Below are 10232 nucleotides of genomic sequence, written 5' to 3' on the forward strand. Positions count from 1 at the left end.
CATATTTTACATGGTCCATCCCCACAGGTGTTTTCATTTTGCCTGATAGGCTATTCTCTGGACTGTGCAGGCATATACACACTGTGTTTCAGTTTCTCCTTGAATGTCCTGTTTCTTCTTTTGTCCCTCCTAGACTGAGACATCTTAACATTTTCTCGAGACTAACATAGTAAAACATTGCCTTTTAATACATTAAGCAAAGAAAAAGATTAACATTAGATTGAAGATAAGTAAGTTTATAAGTTTATCTGGCCACCTCAAAATCAGGAATCCAAGACTGACTCTATAGTTTTATCTCTGCTGTCAACTCATGAGAAAATGTGGGTAACCAACAGTAAATGTGCCATTTAAAAAAGATGGAGCTAAAACAAGCCACAAGGGTCTGCAGAGTGAAAAGAGCTGGATGATGAGTCTCTGTGGGTGTCTGAACATTTTGGCCATAAATATTCAGCTTGTAGATGTAATAGAAATTAAATCCCACTCTTTGTAACTGATTTAACAGCCCCATAAAAGTGCCCAATAGACAAAAGGTTTTTATTGCTGTATAGTCACATGTCAAAGCATCACAGAGAAAAACATATTACCACATTTCCAGGTTAAATGCATTTCTGCTGATCCTGCTGCTGTATGTTTTTTTAAAAGAAGTCTCTTCACACTTTCTGCATAAACATTTACCCTAACAGATGAACTGGTCCCAGAAATTTATACGACACAGTGAATGCAGTCCATTGTTTCTAACTTTTTTCAGTCCAGGCAGAAGTGCTGTCCTAACACGTCTCCCCCTCCTCTTAGTAACTCTGTGGCAGTTTCAAACTCCAGTGGGATGCTCTTGGTCTGGGTCTGCTTCAAGTCTCTCTCCATCAGCTGCAGATAAGAACATGGGACATTATTCATACTATTCAGATGACTCTGATATGAATATTAAGTTTGTACGCATTAACATATTGTTAATGTAATTGTTAACTCAATAACTAAACATATTATAGAACAAGACAAAACATGACTTTATCAAGGAAGCATCCCATCACCTCATGTACTGTTATCTCCAGCACCTCACTGATGTCATCTTCTTGTTCAGACAGGGGTGCGTTGATCAACATAGCAGCTTTGGCAACATCTGGATGGTAGTGCTTCTGCAGCGTCTGTAAAAATGCAGAATGTAAAGTTTGTTTTTTTCAAAGCACAACATACCTCCAACATATTAAATCACTAAATGTGTGATACATATCTAAAACCATGACACACCTTAATCTCCCACAAGCTGCTCTCTAAGGCACGGCACTGAGCAGGATCCTCTTCCTCCATAACATAGAGGTCCTCCAAAGGCTCTGTCATTATGAATAGAAAAAAAAAAAAAAACACACTTACATACATCCTATAATGCGTCCTTTCATTGCTGAAAAATATAACAGACATCACAATGAAAGTATTAAATATGATGCATTTAACTAGTTGTTTAGCTCCAACATTTTAAATAGATACAGACTAATAAATTACAAATTCCAATCACAAACTGAGACTCACCATCCTCTGTGCTGGGCTTGTGAATGAGGACTCTGCAGGATGGGTGGCGACGGATCAGGTTGTAGATGAAGGGCAGCACTATGAGGAGGGCTGCAGGCGGTGCTGTGAGAGCCAGACGAGCCAGGCGCTTGGCAAATGCAGCAACTAGGTACACTGGCAAGTGACTGGAAGAAAGCACAAACACACACATATACAAGTTAGTAACCTACAGATGCTTTTTGGAGCTTTGATGCTGATGTAGCATTTGATCATTTCAATGTTGCAATTACAACAGCATGACTCACAAAAATCTAAAAGAGATACTAGACTTTTAGTCAAGCTTTTACCTGGAGCTAAGGAAGAGGTTAGCTAGATGGAAAAAACGTGCTCGGTACTTCACGTGGAAAACAGAAGGTTCAAGCAGATTATACAACTTCTTGTAGAAATCAGGATAATCTCTGCAAACACACACACACACACACACACACACACATTCATGTAATTTTAAAATGTCAGTAAATATCAATAAACATCTGTGTGTTGATATCCTTTATAAATTCAGCAGAGCAGACTGTGTACAAATTCGTTTTACTTATTATTGCAACTAATAAGACTATTATCCAAATCAAGGTATTTTCCATAGATTACTCACAGGTTGTGTTGATGTATGAGGACAAAAAGGCCATTGAGAGCAAGAAGACTAATTGCCCCACCTATCCAACAAAAAAAAAAAAAAATAGAAGATAATGTGAATGATCATCATTACCATAGTCAAACAACAGAAACATACATATATAAAATTATTCACATAGTAGTCATTTCAATTGTACAATTCGGAACTGCCACTATGGTCATTTGGAAGTAGTTATCGTCAGCTCACATGCGGCTGTTTGAGTACTGTCACTAATAAGCCACATGCACATCATACCAACGTCATAGGCAGCAGTCAAGAAGTCAATCATCAGCGTGGGTTTACTCATGTGGGGCAAAATGGAGTCATGGAGGATCACCAAGACCTTTTTATACATGTTGCTGGGCAACTGCAATAGGGAGATAAAATATTAATGAGAAAAAGCATATTCTTTACAACACTGTGTCACTGGTGTGAAAACTGTTCAGCATTTAACATTTAGAAATTGTTATTGTTGTTGTATGTACAATTCCAACTTTTACAATACCTTATACTTGAGAAATCCAAGCCACATCCTCTCAAAGACACGTTTGTGCTCCTTGATGAGGCAGAACATTTAAAATGTTATTCAGGAAACACATTAGTCTCAAGCAGAAATAAGTCTCGATTAAAAGTATTTTTCTTACATTCAGTTTAGCAGCTTTCCAGTCCTCATGCTTTGCTGATAGACAAATCAAAATGCTTTAATTTAATTTATACATTCTTGTAGAAAAAAAAAACATCATCATGAAGTGGAGGATGACACACAATTAATTATCTCACCTTCCTGTTTGACCATAAAGTTGGAGAGCTCTGACTGCTGGCTCGGCACACTAATGTTGGACATCAGAGTGAACACATTGTTCTGGTATATTGGCACCACTGCCTGAGAGGAACGAGCCAACAAGGTTCAGCGCAATAAGTAATGTTTAAGCTATTTAAAAAAAAAAAAACAGACAACGAAAACAATAGACAAGCACAAATAGAGCAGATACGTTCTCCTACCCCTTTGCTTTTGTCCATGACTTTGCCCACATTCTCACGGATGGAGCTCATGACATAGTAACGCACATCCTCCATCTCAAGGAACTCCTGGAACCTGGAGATCAACAGGGAATTGTCTGTGGTCCTGGACAGCAGTCTGTCCACCACTGCCTGTCCATGAAATCAAAAATGAAACAAATATCAGTGAACAGTGTGCAACTGTTTTTCAAGAAAGATTTTTAAAAGCTGCCTTATTTCTTGTCTGGGCAAGTAGCACGAGAAAATGCCCAAAGTCACATGGCTGAACTAGAAAAGGATGGTTTCATTACTTCCACTGCTAATGTTCAGGGTGCATGACACAAAACCATACCTGGATGAGTGCCCTCGGGAAGCTGTAATGTTCACTCCAGTCCAGGTCCTCCAGTGGATGCTGTCCTTCTTCTGCAGCAAACCTCATCAGGCAGCACAGGCCACTCTCCTGTGTTTGGACAGTTGCTTATCAAACAACAGACAACTTGATATCTTTCTATGATCGATGTTTCCGGTCACTGCATGAATTAACAACACACAGCCAACTCACCTTGACCCTGTGAACCTCGTGGCTCAGGTGCTCAAGCAGGATCTCCACACAGCTGTTGTAACGGTGTCTCATGAAGATGCGGTACTTCTCCTCGGCCCTAAATCCTCCTGGACCAGACAAGGGTACAGGCAGAGACGGACTCAGAATAAGACTGCACCAGGACACCAGGTTCAACCCCAGGTGACTATGCTGAGTATAATGGACTATCAGCTTTTACTGACCACTGAGCGCCTCGTCCTCTCCGGGCAGTTTACCCACGAACAGCTCTTTCCTCTCCAACAAGGTGCAGAACAGTTTACTACAGGCGTCGACAGCACTGACAACATCCTTCTCTTTTTCTGACTGAAGACAGACACAGGGATATACGTTCATTATACCAGCATGTGTTCAGCTTTGGTGCCCGAATAAATGGGTAGAGTTGCATATACTTACCTGAAGGAACTCAAGGATATCAAAAACAACGTTGGCGTTTTTTCTGTTCACAAGTATACCCTCGACTTTACTGCTGAGGTCGATTTTAGCTGTTTTTACATTTTGTTCTGTTGTTTTTGCCGAACTCACGTTGCGTTTTTTGACCGGCGCCATGTTTACTGAATGATGACACATTCACTGTTAGGCTCTAAAATAAGAAAAGCATATTATAGAAGGCACACGACATAGAAATGTTGTCTATGAATTTAAAATTATAATTTAAGAAGATTGTACATATTTTCGTGTAATTGTGCGCATTACATTTGTACTTCTGATTTTTATTATATCTCACTGCAGTGGAAATACGGTAATCACTAGAAGGTGGGAGTTCTAATTTACTACGAGCCTAAAGGTCCTTGAAGGCGGCATTAGTCCAAGCAATTCTTTCTTGTATCGCCACCTAGTGACTGGAGGGTGAAGTTTTACGTCATTGTTAACCACTTTAATTTGGCTCATTAATGAACAGGGTCTGAGGTTTTACACAATCTTCAGCAGTTTGTGAATCAACAGTTTGATCATTTTGAGCTCACTGGGAAAGAACAAATGCCCCTTCATTTACCATGTTAGGAATCTATTTTTTAAAGTGGATAAACGTAATTAAATAGACTATTGTCATTCAAGGACACCTACTTTAATAATATGCAAAGTATCTATAATGTGCATCCTTTTTTTTAAATGGAAATGTAGTTATTGCAGAGGTCATCATCAAACAAACCAAACGGGCATCCACATTATGAATAAGAAACAATCACTACATTAAACAACAGAGAGGCTTTTATTATCTTGTTTACATGTGATCAATTTTGTATGAGAGAAACAAAATTTTATCCTATTAAAAAAAAAAAAAAAAACATACATCAATCTTTGAAGATATAGTTTCAGTCCTAAACAGAGAGCTAATTTCCAACAGAAATGAGATAATGTTTTGGTAAGAAAATGTCTCTTCTTTCAGCAGGCAGGACGACCTAATCCGAGTCATTTCCTACATCTGCACTGTCCTGTGGGAAAATGAAAGCAGAAGTGAACGAGGTGTAACAAACGGACATTTAATGTCAAACAGTTTTTCAAATGAATGGTGTTAGTCCATATAGAATTCCCAGATACCTGTTTCTGGTCCTTATTTTCCCTTGTTTCAGTTGCTGTGACTTCAAAGTCATGGATAGGAAGTGTGGACATCCAGCTGACCATGGACCCTTCCTGACACTCCGTCTCAACAATGGTTGGGTAGATGTGATCCTCCTTGAAGGCCTTGATAGCCTCCTCTTGATGGTCCCATTCCAGGCGCTCGTGCAGCCCGTCCCCTCCGAAGCGTTTGTTGTACCGGTCAAAGTGAACCCTTTCCAGAACCAGTCCCAGTCCTGGAGCTTTGGGAATATCCACCTTCTCCTGTCCCCAACTACGCTCTAGGATTTCCTCCTTCGCATAGCCTTTTATCACTGCAATCACCAGGCCGATCATCTTGCGGATTTGGTGCAGCATAAAGCTCTGGCCTCGCACTGTAATTACCGCGAACTCAGTATTGTTGCGGACAAATGGCTCTCCACAGGACATCTCTATGATGTAGCGGCGGGCACTGGGGTCATTTGGAGCCTTCTGGGAGGTAAAGTTATGGAAGTTATGGGTGCCTTTGTAGAGCACAAACAGGTGATTCAGCCTCTGAAGTGTCTCTGATTCAAGGCGAAAGGCTGATATATTCCCTGTATCATAGTCTTTTGGGGAAAAGGCCACTGTTGGAAGCATATAGGAGTATGTACGAGCATCACAGTTGTTTTTGGAATTGAAACCCTGGGTCACACGTTTAATACCTGTGAGAACAAAAGTACAAATGAATTTCTGAATACCGCTAGCCATCCCCACAGTTTCAAACTATGACAGACAGTTTCTATCCTTTCTCATGTAGAATCCCAACATCCTGGACTTGTTATTGAAAATATAATTTAGTAAATTCTAAAAGGTATCGGTAACTAAACTCTCACCAAGCACTCTGATCTGTGGCGGTAGATGCTCATTGACCTTTTCAATGATGTCTTCAATCAAACGCAACTTTAGAGACACCACTTGGCCAGCTGCAGACACACCCTAAACAATTTCAAATAAACGAACACCAACACAACTTGTCACTGAGGTAATAATATGTATGCAAACTCATGGCTACTAAAAATATGACTCACCCACTGACTATATTACACTTCTTATGCAAAAACATACAACAGTTAGGCAGCACAATAAACCAACCATCAACTCAACACTTTATTAGCACAGTCAGTAATACAGAAACAATTTACACAGAAAAACTGGAATTACTTTCAGACAGTAGATATTTAATTCGTCTTCTGAAGCCACATAGGCCCTTATACTGTACAAACCCTTACCTTATCTGTTCTGGCACATCTCTGGAAAGACATCTTCTTCATATCATCACCGTGGTTTTCAGGAATGCAACCAGATTTAATAAGTCCAGTGACCAAATCATCTTCAATGGTCCTAAACTGAGCGGATCCAGGATTTCTCTAAAACACAGAAAACATGTAAATTCAGTCAGACGTAACAAAAAGAAAGCGCTTAGAAGTGACAGAGCAGGACCAGCTACAGTATGTACCTGCATGCCATAGTACCCTTTTCCAGAGTACACTACAAGGAGGACCACTTTCTTTTTAGGATACTTCTTTTCATCTTCAGTATGTTCCCCCTCTGCTTTTATCCTTTTTGTTGTATGTAACCTCTCAGCTGAGTCCTCACTTTCCTCATTGGCTCTTTTCAACAGCTTGGCTGTCTGCTCATCTTTGGCTCCTCCACTCATCATGCAAAAAAACTTAGAATGACCGCCTGTGAAGACAACACCAAACATTAAAGTGATAATTATTCTTCTGTCTTCACATACTTCCCTTCTATGTGTTAAACAGACATACAGTAACTTACATTATATAGTATAAAGGCTGCAAATACATCTGGCACACATTTCAACGAGAAATACGAAATAACATTAAGTCTACGGAAGAAATAAGTCATGTAAAGGATGAATAGGCTTACCGCTTCTCTCTAATGTCCGTGTGTTGTTAACTAAGGCACTCAGCAATGGTCGGACTCTAAACATATCACGCTATGTCATCATGAGACGACCCTGCAGCCCAGAAATTAACGTCAGACCTGCATGTCCGCTGGACGGAGGAAGCTAACGAGGAGCAGAAACGGGTTTTCTCGCAAAAGTAATTTTTAAATGAATCCGTGGAGGAAACATGCAACCCGGCAAAACACGTAAAATCACCCTTTAAACACAAACTTAAACAACTCGATTTAAAATGCATACAAACAAAACATGTTTCATACTGTTGTGTCGTAAAGACGGCCAAATACACACATGGCCTCTCTCAACTTTGACCCCTCTGACGTAAATATCGCGAGATTAGACATGCTCTGTTTTCTGCGGCCGCAGTATGTGAATCCAATTAAATAAGAAAAAGAAAATGACAGATTTTAATTAAAAATGCAAAAACCTAATAGCTCTTCCCAATTTCAATACGTTTCATTACGTATTAGTTTTACTTGAATCCTACATCACTTTCAGGCACATCCAATTTATAGAGAATTGAGAAAAATCCATGTAATAATATTTTTGTCCATTTGAGTGCAGCAAAATCACATAAACAGAAGTCATCCAGTTGCTTAATAAAATGTGTTTTTAAATGAAAATGGAACCAAGTTTTATTTTTATGGAACCAAGTTTTATTTTTAGATTAAACTTTAAATTATAAGTATATTCTCACAGTAAAATTTAAGCACTTTTCTTCATGAAAATTTTGTTGACAATGAGACTTCTGTGGTCAGCTTCAAAGATGAGTAGGCTGGGCCAAACACCCAACTCTACTGTAATTGATTTTTATGATGTTTATATAGGACAGACTACAGGCTAAAGTTTAATGCTAATACTCAATTTGTTGTCAGACATGCTGGTGATGTGTCTAGAGACACTTCCCTTCACCTTTGCTGAAATCATCATATTCCATACTATAAGCAGAATTTTTTCAAACAGATACAATGACAACTATTAGTTTGTTGTACAAACCAAAGCCATGAATCATAGCATAAATCTTTAGACCATATAATCAACTCTTATATTAATATATTCAATACAATATATATATATAAATTTACCATATCCCTTCATAATGTACTGGGACTCATAGCTGTTATGAATTGCACTTCATGCACGGACCTGTTATGCATAAGGGAAAATGCTAAAGTCAAATTATACAGTGGCAAAGAGGTATTTATGTCTAGCTCAAGGACACCATACCAAAGAGGGATGCTGGTTGCTAAGAGGCCAGACCTTTAGTTTTCTCAGCTCATACCAGCATGGCCTTAATGCACACAGGACACCTTATAAGGTGGTAAAACTATTTTTCTGCTGAAAACCCACTGCCAAACATAGGCAGGTTATGGGAAAAGAGCCCCAGTTGCCACAGACCCACACAAAGCATGTGTCCATTTATCTAACAAATTTTCTATAAAAAAGCTATAAAATCAGAGTGTAGCGAGAATCTTTTTCAGTTGGTAAGTGGCAAATGTAAATGCATTTTGTCTTACTGAGATATCCTAAAATAGGTCCCTAGATTTTTTTTTTTACTAAATTATGATGCATTTTGTTGATGACCAAGAAAACATTATGTGCAAGTTAATCATATAGTTTGTGAACCAGCAATAAACCAGCAATAAACTCAGATGTCAGATAGAAAGAAGTGAGCTCTACCATGTCTGACTGCAAAGAAGAATTCTGCAGTCTCCAAAAGAGACTAGTCTGGGCTCACAATAAGCCATTAAACCAACTTTAAAAACAGACCTCAACCTTTCTGCTCACACTCACCCATACTCCTACATGGTGTGAGCTGGATGCAGTCTGTGCTTACAAGGAAGGGACAGCAGAACTTGGATCACACTGGACTGAAACTCACTGCTTCTGTACTGCCCCCACATATAACAAAAAATAATTATTTGAAAGCCATCTTCATTGTCCACATTTACAGATGAAATCCACAGCTGTTAAAGCTGTTACCCGGCTGGCTGTGTTACATAAGCTGTTGATGTCAAACATCACATGGTGTATCTGTCATATTTGATAAAAAAATGAACTTTGCAAATTAACAAATAATGAAATATACTGTACATGAATTACACTGAAAGGGAGAAACTATCGGGGATTTAGAATCAATTGTACGCAGCATCATGATTCACATTTTTAGGCTGCAACCAACTATGAATTAACAATGCAATCTGTCTGCATAGTGATAATTTTCACCCTTCTGGTATTTCTGACAGTGTGTTCAGTCTTTAGCTCTGTGTGATGCAGGACTGGACTGTTTTCTGCATAAAACATTTGGTTTTAAAATGATCTATTTTGTTAACAATAGTTTAATAGAAAGTACATTGAAATAGACAATGGTTGACGAGCAGACACATGATCCATTTTACACCATGCAGCAGCTTATTGACTTATTTGTCTTTCATCATGTAAATTTTGATACACTTTTTTCATAAGTTTCATGTGTGCTAGATCCACACATTTTGAAATACAACAAACTGTTCTTTTTGTTTTATATTCTGAATTAGCATGTTGACATTATCAAAAAAATCACAATCACAATATATCAAATACAGTATATTTGCATTACATGTTAGCTAAAGAATCAGTGCAGACTAGGAAATTCTGATGACTCTTCACCTACTGTCAAGAAAAATAAAAAATAAAAATAAATATATTACATGTATATATAAAATTAAATTTATTGTTAAACCAATAAATTTCTGCTCATAATTTGCATTGGAGTCAGTGTAAAACAAATCTGTTGTTTGGCCACATGCCAAGACAGGTTGGTCTAACAGTGTTTTCCTTTATGCTGAAAGTGTTGCTGGAGTTTTTACCTTTTCAGCTAAAAAAACTACATAATGAGAACCTGGCAGTCACTCACTACACAGTTTCATTCTTATCTTAGGCTGTCGAATGTCTTAACAGATGCATGCTATCCAAGC

General features: G+C 38.4%; 2 protein-coding genes across 2 annotated transcripts; both read right to left on the reverse strand.

The window, feature by feature from the left end:
* Positions 1-630: 630 nt before the first annotated feature.
* noc4l (nucleolar complex associated 4 homolog) lies at positions 631-4335 on the reverse strand. Its single transcript, XM_026297621.1, has 15 exons — positions 4170-4335; positions 3959-4079; positions 3738-3844; positions 3528-3635; positions 3179-3328; positions 2957-3059; positions 2821-2855; positions 2682-2732; positions 2432-2543; positions 2156-2216; positions 1851-1961; positions 1525-1688; positions 1246-1328; positions 1029-1142; positions 631-864 (listed from the first exon to the last, which is right to left on the reverse strand). The coding sequence occupies exons 1-15, from the start codon at positions 4320-4322 to the stop codon at positions 745-747; spliced, it is 1593 nt and encodes a 530-aa protein (XP_026153406.1). The 5' UTR covers positions 4323-4335; the 3' UTR covers positions 631-744.
* A 635-nt stretch (positions 4336-4970) lies between these two features.
* Positions 4971-7582, reverse strand: pus1 (pseudouridine synthase 1). The gene is made up of 6 exons (XM_026297567.1): positions 7239-7582; positions 6808-7034; positions 6581-6718; positions 6185-6287; positions 5313-6013; positions 4971-5206 (listed from the first exon to the last, which is right to left on the reverse strand). The coding sequence occupies exons 1-6, from the start codon at positions 7300-7302 to the stop codon at positions 5174-5176; spliced, it is 1266 nt and encodes a 421-aa protein (XP_026153352.1). The 5' UTR covers positions 7303-7582; the 3' UTR covers positions 4971-5173.
* Between the last annotated feature and the right edge of the window lie 2650 nt (positions 7583-10232).

This window comes from Mastacembelus armatus, chromosome 12, assembly GCF_900324485.2.
Source record: "Mastacembelus armatus chromosome 12, fMasArm1.2, whole genome shotgun sequence".
NCBI lineage: Eukaryota > Metazoa > Chordata > Actinopteri > Synbranchiformes > Mastacembelidae > Mastacembelus > Mastacembelus armatus.

What these genes read in the sequence shown, in the direction of transcription:
- noc4l (XM_026297621.1), bottom strand. Translation starts at nt 4,322, where the DNA reads ATGGCGCCGGTCAAAAAACGCAACGTGAGTTCGGCAAAAACAACAGAA. An exon ending in AGAGGACGAGGCGCTCAGTG is followed by an intron (nt 3,845 to 3,958) that starts GTCAGTAAAAGC and finishes TGTCTGGTCCAG; the next exon opens with GAGGATTTAGGGCCGAGGAG. An exon ending in ACGAGGTTCACAGGGTCAAG is followed by an intron (nt 3,636 to 3,737) that starts GTGAGTTGGCTG and finishes GTCCAAACACAG; the next exon opens with GAGAGTGGCCTGTGCTGCCT.
- pus1 (XM_026297567.1), bottom strand. Translation starts at nt 7,302, where the DNA reads ATGTTTAGAGTCCGACCATTGCTGAGTGCCTTAGTTAACAACACACGG. An exon ending in GATGTGCCAGAACAGATAAG is followed by an intron (nt 6,288 to 6,580) that starts GTAAGGGTTTGT and finishes GAAATTGTTTAG; the next exon opens with GGTGTGTCTGCAGCTGGCCA. An exon ending in GCCACAGATCAGAGTGCTTG is followed by an intron (nt 6,014 to 6,184) that starts GTGAGAGTTTAG and finishes TTGTTCTCACAG; the next exon opens with GTATTAAACGTGTGACCCAG.